This window comes from Schistocerca gregaria, chromosome 3 (genome assembly GCF_023897955.1).
Source record: "Schistocerca gregaria isolate iqSchGreg1 chromosome 3, iqSchGreg1.2, whole genome shotgun sequence".
Taxonomy (NCBI): Eukaryota; Metazoa; Arthropoda; class Insecta; order Orthoptera; family Acrididae; genus Schistocerca; species Schistocerca gregaria.
Window position 1 is genome coordinate 524,970,400 of NC_064922.1, and position 17,216 is coordinate 524,987,615.

General features: G+C 40.4%; 1 protein-coding gene across 3 annotated transcripts in view; it reads left to right on the top strand.

Annotated features, from left to right (window-relative positions):
* LOC126353993 (protein lifeguard 1-like) overlaps nucleotides 1-17,216 on the top strand; it is a 41,151-nt gene that overhangs the window by 11,263 nt on the left and 12,672 nt on the right. For all 3 annotated transcript variants that reach the window (XM_050003300.1, XM_050003299.1, XM_050003298.1), the window contains exons 3-4: nucleotides 4,360-4,627; nucleotides 10,379-10,649. In XM_050003300.1, the coding sequence (XP_049859257.1) occupies nucleotides 4,360-4,627; nucleotides 10,379-10,649 (539 nt within the window). The remainder of the gene's footprint in view (nucleotides 1-4,359; nucleotides 4,628-10,378; nucleotides 10,650-17,216) is intronic.

The following is a 17,216-nucleotide window of genomic DNA, read 5'->3' on the forward strand; positions in this document are numbered from 1 at the left end:
TTAAACCTCAGTTTTCCATCCTTCAACAGGATAAATAATTTTAATCATTATGATGACAAAACTTAATAGATTTTAAGTTGTCAGTTATGAGTTACATGTTTCTACACATTAAGATATGCCCTGTGAAAGATGGAAAAACCCTGTATATCAATACAAACAGGCTTATCCCTCTGTAGCAAAGGATTAAAACCTTGTATCTTGTAACATTCAAATCCTAAGGTGTGAAACCTTGCATGTTAGAAGAATGTCTCTGCTTAGAAAATTTCTGTTATTACTTCATTATTGAGCCAATGAAAAAAGATTGTATGATATTATTGGCCAGGTCTGGTGTTCAGCCACGTGGTGCAGGTCTTCTATTTGATACCACTTCAGTGACTTATGCATTGTGTTGTGCCAATGTAACAATTATTTAGAGTCCGTTGGCGATATTTGTAACATTTTTTGTGTAAGTTAACAATTTTATAGTGTAGTAATTAATGTACAATAAGCTGTTAATTGTTCAAGTGATTAGTTAATGTGTGCAGAAGATGAAACAGATTATCCAAAAATTGTAAGGACGCAAATGATGTACATGTCTTTAAGTAAAAAAACTATAAAGTGTAATTCTACTAGTGAAAAAGAATCACGAATACAAAAGTTAGCTTAGATTTGCCTTGTGAGTTTCTTTCTACTCCTTATATATTTATCTGTGGTGGATACTTCACTGTGGATGTCCGTAGTAACATTACGCTGTAAGAGTATAGTAATTACACAGATTGGCCCATAAGTAGGTAGTGTATAAATTTTACAGCCAATCAGCAAATTTTCTGGAGAGAGTTCTTGATATTGCAGGAAACCTAAAAGCAAGTAAATAACTGTGAATCGAGGGGAAGTAGAATATTGAAGATGACTAAATAGTTAAGACTTTTCTTGCTCAGAAGGTCCATGTGTACTACCACCATCATTTTCACTACCAAATGAAAATTCAGTATCTAGTAACTTAAATTTAAGTAATTCAGAATGCAGTGATGTTATACCTGACATTTTCCTGCTCAGAAGTTCAAAAGCATATTGTCAGCATCACTCTCATCAGTGAACAAGCCCGAGTATCTACTGACATAATGTAAGTAATTGAGAAGGCACTGATTTTATAGATTTGGATTAAAGTAAAATTTGAGCCTACAACAGCACAGGAATATGAAGGCTCAGAAGTAGGTAATCTGAACACAAGAACAAAGTGGAGGAAGGAAGTTAGCTCCATAATAACAGAATGACATGAGAGACCAGAAAATAGAAAAAATGACAATGTACATTTTTTTTTATTTACAATCAGTTGCAGTTTTGGAAAAGGAAGTAGTATAATTAATCAGAATCAAAGAAAAAGCCAAACTGTACAGGTAACACCTTGAATAATGCTTTGGATCCAGAACCTATCTATAAAGGTAATGAGATAATTAAAAAATGTGCTCAAGAAGGTAAGAGATCCTTCTGTATTGGAAATAAGTGAATCTAAAATTTCTAGAATAAAAGGCACAGAAAATAAAGGCAGTTTAGATAAGAAAAAGAGGAGAACAAATTGAAATAAAAAGCTAACACAGGAAAATGGGTACATAATGCTCATAGAAAATGTGTTGCAAATCTGAGACTAAGAGGATGTGTTCTTAAATATCTGAGAACAACTTTAATCAAGTATTCATACATTCTGTGAATGGGGGGTGGTGGTGGTGGTGGTGGTGGTGGTGGTGGTGGTGGTGGTGGTGGTGGTGTCAAAAACTTGAATGCAAAAAAAAGATGAAAGGATTTCTGTTCCCTGGCAAATCGTTTGTTTGAAAGGAAACAAGATGTGGCAACACTGCCAGCATGAAACAAAGTATGTATTTCATGACTTTATTAAAGACTCCTCTGAAGTTATGTGCTATAAATCATTTTGTGCAGGCAGTAAAGTAGAGGAGACCCATGTGTTTCAGATATATTGCCTTTGAGGTGTAATCCATCTGTGGGCACTGAATATAAATTGGATTTTGAAGCAGACTGGAAATGGGCTTCCAGTGCACCACAGTACAGTAATTGGGAATGGAAGAAATCTGCACAATGTAAGAGTTGCAACTGCTGCACACATGTATCATGATTTAACGTCTCTCAAATCAGTTATTCCAAAAGATCATCATTCTCTTTATAAAAGTGTTCTTCACGTATAATGTCAGGCAAATTCCGAAAGAAACATAAAGAATGTTTCCATAACTATAATTTTTGAGTGAAATTTGCCTTATGAGTTTGTATCACCAGTTCTGTAACTCATTGTGTGTTAACAATGTTGGGGGGGCGAGAGAGAGAGAGAGAGAGAGAGAGAGAGAGAGAGAGAGAGAGAGAGAGAGAGTGTTCCAAAACAGAACATTGTTAACACATAATAAGTTATGAGTTGCTACATTTAAACAGTTGCAAAACCTCGTGTCTTATTAAATGTGATGTTATAAATACCACAAAATTGCTGACTAGTTTCCTGTAAAATATGTATTTTTGAGGTATGAGGTTTTCCTTCCCTTAGTGACTTTTGTATAGTTAGTGTGTGAAATTGTTCTGAACCAATTGTTCACAACGCCAGAGTGTACCTGAATATTTTCATGTCCACGGATTACGCAAGTGTTGTGATTATTATTAAGCACTTACAATTTTACTTTCTATGTATCTGTGATTATTATTAAGCACTTACAATTTTACTTTCTATGTATCTGTGATTATTATTAAGCACTTAAAATTTTATTTTTTGCCATGTATCTGTTATGACATCAGTTCAAACCTAATCTCTTTTCATATTGATATGAAAAGAGAATTTCTGACATAAATAAGAAATAAAACTAGAAAGGCAGGTCACACTACACTATTTCTCAACTGTTCCACTGTCAGATAGCAGGTGGGAAAAATGAACACTTGAATATTTCTGGACAAGCTCTTATTTCTTGTATTTTATTGGAGTTGCTATTTTTGCCTTTGTAAGTGGGATTCAAAAGATTCCATGTTTGGGGGAGAAAGTTGATGACTGAAATTTCATAAAAGGATCTCGGCACAGCAAGAAACATCTTTGTTGTAATGATAGCCACCACAATTTACATGTCATACCCATGACACTCTTGTCCATTTTTTGTGATAATGTAAAATGAACTGCCCTTATGTGAACTTCTTCTGTCAGTCCTATCTGGCCAGAATCCCATACTGTGTAGCAGTACTCCAGAAGAGGATGAACAAGCACAATGTGAGAATATCTTTATAGATTTGGTGCATTGTCTAACTGTTCCACCAGTAAAACAGTCTTCAGTTTGCCATTTTGTGTGTGATTGTTCCAATTTTAAGTTGTTCATGATTGTAATCCCTAGATATTTAGTTGAATAGACTGCGATTAAATTTGTGTGCTTTATTGAGTAACTGAAATTTAATGGATTCCTTTTAGTACAATGTGGATTCCATCACATTTTTTAATTGTTTAGAGTGTCAGTTGCCACTATTTGTAACATACAAATACCTTGTAATCATTTTAAAATTGGTTTTGATCTTCCAGTATATTGCAGCATCTTCAAACAATGTAAGATGGATGCTCAGAATGTTTCATATATTTTTTATATAAATTTGGAGCAGCAGAAGGCAGATACCACTTCCTTGGGAGTATCTCTTTATGTTGGAGCATAGTTACCAATCTTATGAGCAAAGTTAAAAATGCTGAAAATTTGATGGATTTTAACTTTAGAACGAAGTTGTGGGCATTTGTTGTCATGTTATATATTAGTTTTTGTCTTGATATCTCTGACATTTAACAATTTTTCTGATGTTTCCTCAGTGCAAGTGGCTGGCATTGCCAAAAGTTCATCCTCCATCACTCTGCCACCAGCAGTGGAGAGAAAAGCAAACGGGCAAAAAGTTGTAGAGCTTTAATAGTTGGATTTCTTTATTATTCTCTTTTCAGTGACAGTGTAATTGCTTGTACACTATTGACTCACATACATATTTTTCTGCTGGAATTTGTAATGACTGAAAACTTTCGTTTCTAGTAATTTATTAAATATCAGTCGATGAAGCTCTTGTGACCTTAGCATTGTTTAAATGTGTGTGTGTGTGTGTGTGTGTGTGTGTGTGTGTGTGTGTCGCATCTGATACATGTATAATCTTAAATAATTAAATGGTTTTTCTTGGAGCTTGATTTCCAGTGTATATAGTGAAATTGCTTTTGCCTGAATATGGGAAGATCTCCCTTTACTTAAGCAGGGATTATGTGAAACTTATCATAATTATGTTGTACATTTTTATATTAATGTGCGACAAGAAAAACAGTGCCGTTGCAAATTTTGTTGAGTGACACTTTGAAATGTTACTGATGAGTGGATTTTGTAGGTCCACCATTTGGGCAACCAGGCTATCCACCACAACCGGGTTATCCACAGCAGCAGGGTTATCCTGCACCTCCTCCCTACACAGCTGGTGGTTTCGTACCTCCACCTGGAGCCCCTCCATACGGTAACGTGCCACCTCCAGCTCCAGGCTTTGCAGCACCAGCTCCACAACCAACTATGTATGGGTCTTATGGAGATGAACCTCTCACTTCGGACAGTGTAGACAATTTTGGATTCAGTGAAAAAACAATACGACATGGTTTCATCAGGTATGGTTTTTGAAATTCATGGTATCTTTGCAGTGGCATTAAAGTTACTGCAATTTCAGCCATTAACAATTATTTTGTTATTGATTTAAAATACTGGCATCCACATTAAACACAACCAAATAATATTGTGTAATTATTTTTTGAATGTATAAAAGACGATATGCACTAAAGTTTTTATGTAATTTCCAACTGAAGTTGTCACCTTATGTTACATTTATTTTTAAGTTGACAGTTAAGACTTTAACACAAGAAACCATATAAATAGTTTGTATTTATAAAAAGTTTTTAAGCTGACATCAGTAGTATGACAGTATTATGGTTGTTTTGTAAAATTATATGCTGTACCTTTACGAAATTGACAGCAATTTTAAGAAACATCTGCGACTTATGAGACGCACTCTTGCCAAGGAGTGCTGGCTGAGGAATGCCAATATCCGTGGTACATGTTGTGGATCAGGACTTAATCCCAGTTGAGTCTGTTAAGAAACTTCATTTTAGTCTGACTCTTCAAATTGATAGTCATTCTGGAAACCTGTCTTCAATTCTCATCAAAATGTTCTCATTAAACATGTTCATCAGCATTTAGTGAGGGTATCATGATATACCTTCTTAGGAAGTTTACAAAAATATTCCATAGCACATGTGCTGTCAGCATCTCAAAATGATGTACATATGTGCTTGCTCTCTTCTTAAAGGAAAAAAGAACTGTAACCCAAATGAAATCTGATCTGTAAAGGACAAATGAATGTCTGCTTTAGATCCTTTGCCCGTTAAAAAAAAACACCCCAACTTTTGGCTGTCATGTAAGGTAGGTGCATTTAACAGCTGGAGATCATGCACAAACCCACCTGCAACACATCTCCAGGGTTCCTTTGCAAAAATGAGGAAGGCATACTTCAGCATACCTGTTGCCATCGCAAAGAAGAGACTAAATTGTTTTTGTGACACTCAAGGCTCTAGTTAGAGCAGTTGTAAGTGTTACTAAAAAATTGTCATTCTGTCTTTGAGTCAAATTGGTACAGCCATACTTTGTCACTGCTTAAAACTCTGAATATTTATTGTAACCTATTAGAATTAAACTTAACAAACATGCCTTGACTCAACTTCAGCACTGAGTTATCTGTTCGTGAACTAGATGGTGTGGTCTTAAGACTACATACTTTTCTACATACTTTGACACCTCTGTCCCTTGTGAAATGTTGATACAGTATTGGGAAACCCTAGATATGATAAAAACAAGAAATAAGAAAAGTTGACTGCACATCATGTATTGGGCACAGTGAGCTTGGGATTGGTTCATAAATGACCAACTGGGCACAATAAGTCAGACTATAAACTTGACAACTTTGTGTATGTATGAGCTGCAGGTGATTCTGCGGATTGTAGTGTATTTTCATCTTAAAAAGAATTTATTTCGAGAGAATTCATTAAATCAGAAAACGCAATCATAAGTATCACAAAATGCAGTCACTCAAGACACTGACTAATTTACGGTAAGATACACTGCTCTTTTGCATTGAGTAAGATGGGTGGTGGTAAGATAGTAATTTCAGTGTCAGGAAGGTGGCAGTTCAAATGCATGTACTGGCATTTTTCTTTTCTGTAAATTGCATAAGGAAAATGCTAAGGTGCTTCCCTAAGTCAAACTCGTGTTCCATCTCTGTAGACCTTGTTTTTGATGAAATGTAAACCTTAATCCCCAAGGTATAATGCTACTTGCATCTGTGGCATTTTTAATCGACAGCACCCATCACCTGGGTCATTCTAAATCATGAGTACTTCAGTGAGTTCAGACTTCATTTGGTAGGTACAGGCTTGGCGAACCTAGGTTTCTTGAGCTGGATACTTGTAACCGTCACCAGTCCTCTGTAACTGTGCACTCTGTGCATGCTTCAGTGATCACTGTGTAGCATGCCAGTGGAGTGTATACTTCACATGAATCAGAGATATTGGCTTCATCACCTGGATTTAAGAGGATATAAACCTCTGTTTGAAAAAATGTGCTATCTCTAGGTGTGCAGCATGCCAAAGAGATGCAAGTCTGTTGACGTGAAAGACTCATTACCAGGGAACCTGTGAGGCACCTGCTGGATCTCGTGTATACTGTTAACCGAAGCAAGCAGGGCACTGTCTGGTCACATATCACAGTGGAATGGGTGTACCACTTAAGGGTAATAACACCCAACCCGGCAATAAGCCTCGTGTTGTCATTCCTCTTGATGAAGAGATTATTCCAAATACTTTAGTTTATAGACGTGGAACACACACTACTAGACAGAATATGTTTTTAATAGTGAAAAAGAAAAGGGGTTACTTTTAGAGTGTTTAAAGTTTCTTTATTCAGAAGGGTTTAGAGGGCATTGCTGGCACTGTAAAATCTATAAAGTGATTGAGAAATGCAACATTGTTGTTTGAAATGTGCAGTTTCCAACAAGCAACAAACCTGGCTGCTACGTGCCTCAGTGAATATGGCATTGAAATATCCTATAAAAAGATTAGAACTAAAGCAAAGGTATTGTCATGCAGGGGTGTTCCATAATAAGGACTGAAAGAAGAGTTGGCTCAAGAAGGTGGATCAGTATAAAATATGAAGAAAAGGGTAGATGGTAAACTGGTGAAATCAGATTCTTTTATGCTTACATTCAGAGTGCAACACTTCCACAGCATACCAAGGTAGATTTGATTTGCTTAAATAGGGTGCACTATATACTCAACCAGTGTGTTGTTTTAAGCACTTTAAGGGAGATGCTGTAAGCAGGGTTGCTGACAGAGGAGTCATTTGTTCATCTCCTCCAAAATGTATTAATTGCCTGGGGGTTCACTCTGTCTGAGCAATGTCTGCTTTGAAGAGAGGAAGGTATGGGAGCTAAAAACAACAAAAGGGTGTTCTGTATGACGAGGCAAAAGAAGTTATAAAGCATTGCAACCTTCCACTTTCACTACTTAGTTTGCTTCACCCCTCAAAAGGCCTGTTGAGAAAGTTGATACTTCTACACACATGGAGATTAGTAGTGCTATCGCTAATAAGTGCTTTTGTAATTGCAGTTGGAACAGTGCTGTTATTACAAAGTGTATAGTTAACCTCAGAATACCAGAAAAGGCCACAATTGCCAAAATTGTAGAGCTTCTGGTATCTGAACAACCAGACTTCGGTAAACAAGCCAGCATTGCCACTGCCACAAACGTTCCTATAAAGTCTCCTCTGACAAACAAACCTAAAGGAAAACATGAACATGAGAAGACAGGTTAAAAACAGTCGCACCACATAAAAATCATTCTGTCTGATGGTCCTAATGGTTCTACTTGACACAATAGAATACAGTCCGTATGACTCAACCATCTAGCTCCTTAAGCCTCCAACTGTCACTGGATCACCACCCCAGTGGAGAGACAGGGTTAAAGAAAAACTTCCCCATACTACAGCAGAACATCAATGGATTTAGGATGCATGTAGAAGAATTGAAACACTTAGCTTGGAACATCACCTACACTTTTGTTCACAAGAAACACACATTTTAACCTTATTGATGCCCCTTTTGTAAGAGGCTATACTCTCCACTGTGAGGGTGACCTGATTGAGGAAAGGGCCAATGGAAGGGTTGCTGTATTTATGAATAACGCACATCACACCTCCACTCTCTCTCTCTGGTTACTGACTTGTAACCTGCAGTTGAAATTCACATGAGTCAAAGGTTCACCATATGCTGCCTGTACTTAGCACCCCGAGATGCAATAGATTCTGGGGCTCTCACAGATATTATACAAAGCTCCCTCCATACATTAGCACCCCAAGATGCAATAGATTGTGGCTGTCACAGATATTATAGAACACCTCCCCCAAACATTTCTGTCACTGAGACTTCAGTGCTCATAACATACAGTGGGTCTCAAACTCTGCTTGCACCATGGGTCTAGTTTTAGGGACACTCATGATGTCAGGGCCATTGTAGATTCTGTTCAGTGGCTGTTGACATTCATTCCAGTGCCCACTTCCCACTACCAGATGAACCAATCCTTGAAAGCAAGCTGCCAAGATGGATGGTAGCAGAGCAAACTGGATGCCTCTCAGCCAGCTGGTTGTGTTTTAAAACTGAGACAACATTCAGGAATGAGTGGATCACATCTCCTATGTCACCCATCAAGCTGCTGACTTATCTGCCCTAAAGTTGTCAGGTCTGCATAGAAGGCACCTTATATCTTGGTGGACCAAGGAGTGCGGTGCAGCAATCTTTGTCAGGTGTACAGCTCTGCAATGATTTCGGTTCTGCCCAATAGCAGAAAGCCTCACAGCTTTTAGAGTAGTGAGAACCAAGAGCTCAACACGTAATCAATGAGAGCAACAGAAGGTTCTGGCAAGTGTTCCTGGACTCTGTCAACTGCTCCTTTTGTTCTACGAAAGTATGGGAAACCATCGGAGGAGTTATGCTAAATGTAGTCACTTATAGCAGCATTACTGAAGTAGGGGTGTCTCCAAACAGTGCCCAGACCCATTGCCTGAACAGTGGGTACTGCCACTACCAGCCAAGATACAGAGTTCTGCTGCTGCTGCCAACCATGGAGGGGGCAAGGTGGACTTCAAATAGAACAAAACTGAGTCAAACAACTGTCCTTTTCCCCTGTAGGAGCTCCATTTGGCACTGCCAGAGGCTGGTGATACTTTGCCTGGTCATAACCAAATCCATTTCAACATGCTGTGTACCTTGTAAATAGCCCCAAAGAAAATTTTCCTAGAATTTTTTAATTAAATATGCAGGCAGTAAAATTTCCCTACTGGTGGAGACAGACAAATTTGAGCCACTTCTTTTGGCCATCTACACTAAATATGCTTTTCCACTCTCCTTTGATGTGAGCAGAGAACCCTTGCATGAATGTGTCTTTTTTTTTTAGTCCCCCCCAGAACTAAGTACCTGAATTTCCTTCTGGAATTGGAGTCCTTCTGTTTTCATTGGTGATGGTTTGGGAGGCCTTGGGACTTGCCTCCGCAATGGCCAGTTTCTGCTCTCTACTTTTCCCCATGTTTTGAGTGGTTTATTGTGCCATTTTGTTTCCCCTTTCTATGTGTCATCTTCATCTGGTTGTCATGATCGTGGTATGGTGTGAGTATCGGGATGGGTCGGCAGTGGTGCCAGCACCCTGACATGCATAGAACCTCTGCGGTGCCCCCTGCTAATGCACTATTCCCCTCAGTTCTTTACTCTTCCTACTGCCATGGTGTCATCGTGTTCCTTCTGCCGCTTTGTTTCCCCATTTTTCTTTCCCATTGATTGGATTGGACTGTGCTGCTGCTGCTGCTGCTGCTGCTGCTGCTGCTGCTGCTGGTGGTGGTGGTGGTGGTGATCCTCCCATAGTTTCTGCCTTCGTAGATTGTGGGACTGATGACCTGGTTATTTGGCACCCTTCCCCCCCCCCCCCCCCCCCCTTTCCCAAATCATCCAACCAACTGACCAGTTATATTATATTGCATTTTAAATTCCCCAGATGTGAGAAATTTATCAGTTGGAGGTTTGTCTTAATGTGTAAAGAGCAACTTAGTGACATTATTTGTGGTAAAGAGTACAGTGTTGCATATTTTTAAATGAATTAGCTGTATGATATGAAATATCACCTAGAAATGAGATTCTTATTGGTTTTACGTGTATAACGTTTTTGTGCAAGTATGTCTTGATATTCATTTCTGACTACTATATACTTTAACTTACTAAGTTTAGTAGCAATAGAGTGGATGCTGCTACTGAATTTTTCTTCTTTCAGGAAAGTTTATGGTATCTTGATGTGCCAGCTGGCTGTGACAACTGCCTTCATTGCACTTTTCCTTTATCATCTTCCAACCAAGAGATATGTGCAGACACATCAAGGTATTTTCTGGGCAGCCTTTATTGTGGTGATTGTTACACTCATAGCCATGTCCTGCTGCACAAATGTAAGGAGAAAGGCTCCAACGAATTTCATCTTCTTGTTCATTTTCACAATTGCTGAGAGTGTACTACTTGGTGTGGCTGCTTCGACTTATGATGCTGAAGCAGTAAGTACTGTTGTTGAGTTTTTAAGTATTTGTATTACATTAATTTGTGTATATGTATAAAGAGAATGTGTTAACTGTGTGTGTGTGTGTGTGTATTTTGGCAAAAGTAATGATAGACAGCAGTGATCCAGCATTTAGTTTTCTTCGCAATTTCTTTCTTTCCTTGGTTCATGTGGACAAGCTAATATTTGGTCTTGCCTCTAGAATTTTCTACCTTTATATTCATGCAAGATTCACATCATTACTCAGAAAGTCATATGACTGTGATGTAGAGACATACAAAGTTGGATGTTGGTACACAGGTCGGGCTTTCAACTTGAGCTTCCAATTTGACTGCAAATTGATTGAGGTTTGGGGGATTAGGGATTGTGCTTGGGATTCCTATTCTACTGACAATGATGGAAGTCTGCGTTGTTGGGCTACCAGTATACTGCATGGTTATGCTATTTACACTTCATTACACCATGAAAGATGCGGGCATCGCATTTTTAATCTCACTTGCTTAAAATCTGCATGTGAATTAGTGAGAGCTCTCCTAAACAAGTTGCTGTCGCTGCTGCTGTTATCTCCTTGTCTGAACTTTTATCATGCAATTTCACTTCTGTATAAGGCTACACCCCTAATACTTTCAGATAAGGCTTCCTATCACTTAAATTTCTACTGAGTGTTAGCAAATTTCTCTTTATCAGAAACTTTTGTCTTTCTTTTGCCAGTATGCCTTTTCTATCATCTTCCTTGGCCATTTTCAGTTGTTTTCTGACCAAAGAGTAAAATGTGGTAACTGCTTTCAGTGTCACATTTTCTAATTGGATTATATCAACATTGCATGATTTAAGTTACAGTCATGTACCTTTGTTTTACTTGTATTGCTGTTCATCTCGCATCATTTTTTGAGATATTATCTGATCCACTCTACTGACCTTCCACATCTTTCACCACCTGACAGATTTACATTGTCATTGGTAAACGTTAGTGTTTTAATGTTTTCTTGCTCCAAAATTCTCCATGCATTCCTTCACTGGCTGCTGTATGCACAAAGTGAATAACATGGGGTATAGGTTGCAATCTTGTGTTATCCGTTTCTCAATCGGTGCGTATCTTTCGAAATCTTTCAACAGTGCTCTGATTTCTGTGCATGTTGTAGAGAACCTTTTGTTTCCCATATTATATTCCAGTTAACATCAGAATATCAAAAAATTTTGATGAATGTTCAGCATACCTAAAAAGTTCACAGGGATGCTATTCCACGTCATTATGTTTCCACTGATTTCACCACCATCAATGTATTCATATCTTTGGAAAGGATTTTATATGTATTGAATAGTACGTTCCAGTTCATGTTGTTAAATGGTCTCTAAATATACAAATGCTATAAATATGGACCTGCCTATCTTCTAAGTTAAGTCATAGTGTCAGTACAATCTCACATACTCCTAAATTTCCCTTAAACCAAAATCACTCGTCCATCAGGTTGAATTATGCCAGTAATTCCATTCTTTTGTAGATAATTAATGTTGACATGTTGCAACCATGATATATTAAACTGATGATTAGATTACACTCGTATATGTCACCATCTGACTTATCTGTTGTTGGGATCCTTACTTTCAGAGGATATTTCACATGTCTCGTATATCTTACAGACCAGTTGGGATAGTCTTAGTGTGGATGATTCTACCAAAGAGCTTAAAAATTTCTAAAGACATGTCATCTATTCAAGATGCCAGTCTTATGTTAAATTTTTCTGCAGTATTGCATTCGCCATTTCATATTTCCAGAAATTTTTTTCTGTAGCCACACTTTTACAGTCACATTTCTCACTAGCCATTTTTGCTTTGCCATTTTGCACCTTCTGTGAATTTAATTTTCTAGGTTTCTTGTAACTTTGCCTATTTACCCATTCACCAATTGAATTTAACTTGGATCTCAGGCTACGCTTCAGATCAGTCAGTCACAACAACCAAGATTTCATGGGGGAAGGGAAGGGGGTCCTGGGTTGGGCAGTGTCGCACACTAGATAGTTTACATACTGTCTCCTTTCTGTTTCAACTGCTAAACACCACCAAAAGCTAACTACAGAACAAGATCTATAGGCAGGATATTTATCCACTGATGTTTGATGTTGTGTTTCCTGACATTTTATCACAGCCAATTGTACTAAAAGATGCATTTTAGAGACATATTTAATGCAGTGTTTAACTACACTGCATACTCAATGTTTTCCATTCTGAACTTAAGGTTTATAAGGTTTTGTATGTGTCCAATCCACAGTGTTTGAGTTCACGAGATAAAACATCATTGTTTTCTTGACATCATGGAGTTAACATACCATATTTGGTGGTTTCATATTTAGGCGTGTGTATTTTGAAAATATGTAGTTCAAATGAAGCACTCCATTAAAAATCTTGCCAAAATGTCATTTTTAGTGTGGATGGTTGTGCTAGAGTTCCAGAAAATTAGAAATTGGTGGAAAAAATGTCAGCCATGTTTAAGCGCTTTATTTAGTTACAATTAAGAGCTTGTGTCTAATCACCTATTAATGCAACTGTTGTGTACCTGACGTTGGTTTGTAAATTAACTCAGCCAGTCTCCCCTTCTGCACTGCAAAATGGTCTATGACCATTTCAGTGAAATTTGGATGGTTCATTAGGTCTTCAGGAGAACATGTCACAAGTGCAATAAGTCTGTCCTCATTCATAGTATTTTGCATGAATGTTTTTGCCTATTTCTGGTTGTTATAGGGAACGTCGCTATTATCTGCAGTAGTTTAACATTTTAGAGAGAGCTTTTGCCAAGTTGTTTCCATAAAAAAAAAGTTCAGTAAAGTCTAAACACTGATGGTTTCATTAAATCCTTTTGGCCATACAATGCAAAACTGTCCAAACATCAATTAATGATGTATAATGGAAATATAGATATAAGGATTTGAAGTGAAATTTCAGCCACTTAGATTTAAGCACCAAAACGTGAAAATCTTGTGGAGGTTGTTAAGACACCCTTTGATTGAACACACAGAGCATTTGGGAGACCCATAAGAGTTGCACTCTATAGAAGGCATCCCCCCACCAAACGCCACATATATAGAACTAAGAGGCGTATTAATGTGCTGCCTTAAGAGTAGCTACTACCTGTACTAAAAAACATGACTTGGGGGTGAACCATACCAAAACCATTGACAGCCATTATTTCAATCAATGTGGGAATGGTTAGAAATGCATCTGTAAAAACACATTAATGTGAGATATATTTTGAGTTATATTTTGGGCTGGACTACCTCAGAGCATTTAACTAAAAGCCATACCTGCTTGCATGGAAGTTTGTCCAGTACCCATGTGAGGTGCAGTTAAGTACTTGTAAGGAACACTGGGAACTTCTCTGTAAATATTGATACATTCAAAAGTTAACAGCTGTCTTATGGGAAGAGTAATGTGCTTCCCATTTTTACATATCATTGTTGTATCCTGACAAACATTAGAAAATTAACCTCAGCTCTGTTAAAGTTGAGGTAATGTGCATACACATTTGTACATAGCATTTCGTTATCACCACCAATACTTGAATGCTGCTGGCATTTACTGAGTACTTGGAGTAATGTGTCTGTAGCTTCACACTTAATATTAGGGCTTTATCATTAAGGCATAACGACAACTGTATTATGTGGATAGTAGTTTGCTTTCGTGCTAAAGTTAAGAGCGAGTCTTCACACATGAGTTCTCTCATAAGCAAAACCATATTTGAAATTAATTATAAAATAGTCTATATTGCAAGGCACATCTATTAAAAAGTGACCAGTTTTGATCATCACATGATCATCTTCAGATGTTATACCGTATGGATGGACAGTGGCTGTGAATGAAGCAGGAAGCCCCCTCTGCTGGTTCGGGGGTTAGAATAGGCCCGCGGTATTCCTGCCTGTCGTAAGAGGCCTTATATGATGGTCCCCTGTTGGGTTTGACCTCCATCTCTCAAAATTTTCCGAAGAGCGAGCTGATTGGGGAAGGGCACCTTACTTGGTGCATTGTGTCCATCTTACGATCAGACTTTTCGCCAGCCTATACACCGTTGAATTGCGGTCCTGTCCGCTCTCCATCTCTTGGGCATGACTGTTTCTGCGTGCAGATTGCACCTTGCACTGTGCAGTGCCTCTTTCTGCACCGAAAGCGACCATGGACCACATGTTACCTAACATCCAGCACGGTAGCCAGTCCGTTGTGGTGGGGCCGCCATGTACCTTGTTGGTTGTAGCCCCCTGAAAACACAGGGCTCGCTCTACTGATGCCTGCACCGTTAACTCCCCACGTATGCCAAGGAGTAGATGCCTATCCTCCTGGGGTATCGGGACTCAGGGCAACGGCCATCCTGCCAGGTGGCTCTTGCCGTGGCTGGGTGGCGCCCGTGGGGAGGGCCCTTGGTCGGAGTAGGTGGCATCAGGGTGGATGACCCACAATGAAGCGTGGTACATCGTCTCTCGCTGGTGGCCAGCCGCCAGCAGTCTCTAAGCGTTCTCGGGCTCAGTTTAACACTCAGAAGTACGATCCGAAAACGTTCCCCTCCCTGGCCACACCGTGGGAGGAATGTAAGTCTCAGGATGGCAGTAGCAGTTATTCGCCTCGCTTCTTAGTTTGTACGAGGGTTGATGGGGAGTCTTTTCTCTCCACAAAGCCTCAGTTCTTCGTCGAGCATTTAGAGGACAAGTTTGGGGAGGTGGAGGGCTTGTCAAAAATGCGCTCTGGGTCAGTCCTGATACAAATGGCATCCTCTGCCCAGTCACGACGGTTACTCGCTTGTGACAAGTTGGGGGATGTTGCCGTTACGATCACACCCCATAAGAGTTTAAATATGTTCCAGGGAGTTATTTACCATAGGGATCTTCTTTTGCAGTCTGATGAAAAGCTGCGTGCCAATTTAGAGCGCCGAGGTGTACATTTCGTCCGGCGCGTTCATCGGGGTCCTAAGGAAAATCAGATTGCTACCGGTGCCTTCATCTTGGCCTTCGAAGGGGATACATTACCGGAAAAGGTCAAGGTGATGGTCTACCGATGTGACGTTAAGCCCTATATCCGTCCCCCGATGCGGTGCTTTAAATGCTGCAAGTTTGCCCATATGTCTTCTCGCTGCACTTCCAGCCTCACATGTCGAGATTGCGGACGCTCATCACATCCCAATACTCCATGTGCCCCGCCTCCCATCTGTGTCCACTGCGGGGAGCACCATTCACCTTGCTCGCCAGACTGCCGAATTTTCCAGAAAGAGCGTAAAATCATGGAATACAAGACCCTGGACCGACTAACCTATACTGAGGCCAAAAGGAAATACGACCGACTCCATCCTGTGAGAATGACATCTTCCTACGCTGCTGCTACAACACCTGTGCTAGCCCCGTCTGTTTCTCCAATTGTGGCCAGATCGACGAGTAGTAAAACTCCTCCTGCCCCCTCGCCAGTGGGGGGGGTCTCTACCCACCAGGTTGCTCCTGCGCCACCTACCTCATGAGCAACACCATCCCACCCATCGGGGACGTCCGTCCCCACTTCTAAGCCGGAGAAGTGTCCAACTTCTTTGGCTTCTCACGCTCGCAAAGGATCCCTTGGGTCCCTCCCTTCCCAGGTTTCCGCCAGCGAGAAGGCTGACGACCAACAGTGGCGCAAGTGCCTGCAATCAGCTGGTCGTAGGGCTTCACGATCCTCCTCCGTCCCGGAGACTGAATCGGTGAAGCCCTCCCAGCCGGTGCGACCCAAGGAACGGCGTGAGAAACCCAAGAAGAGCTCTCAGCCCAAGGAACTCGAGGTGGGAGCCATACCACCGCAACCTTACAGCTCTGCGTCCGAGGATGCGGTGGAGATACTGGCGTCCGCTGAGGACCTTGATATCGCTGGTCCATCACACCATGGAAAGCACTATCACAGGTGCTAAATCGGAGGCAGCAGGTGACCCAGCGGCGTAATCTCCCTTCCCAGTCCCATCACGCCTTTCTCAGCCATGGACAACACCACCCTCCAGTGGAACTGCAGCGGTTTCTTCCACCATCTAGCTGAGCTCCGCCAACTTATCAGCCTTCACCCTTTCCTCTGCATTGCTCTGCAGGAAACTTGGTTTCCGGCAATGCAAACCCCCACCCTCCGTGGCTACCAGGGTTATTATAAGAACCGGGCAGCTTATGAAAGGGTGTCTGGTGGCGTCTGCATATATGTCCTGAAATCTCTTCACAGCGAGTCTGTACCTCTCCAAACACCTTCAGAGGCTGTCGCTGTTCGGGTGTGCACGCCACAGGCTGTTACCGTCTGCAGTCTTTACCTTCCACCGGATGGTGAAGTCGCGCAGCATGTCCTGGCTGCTCTTATAGCCCAATTGCTGCCACCTTTCTTGTTACTGGGTGACTTTAACGCCCATAACCATCTGTGGGGTGGGTCAGTGGCAACAGGTCGAGGCGCCATCATTGAGCATTTATTGGCGCAGCTCGATCTCTCGATATTAAATGATGGTGCCTTCAGACACTTCAGTGTGGCGCATGGCACATACTCCGCCATTGACCTTTCCATCTGTAGCCCTAGCCTCTTACCGTCTGTC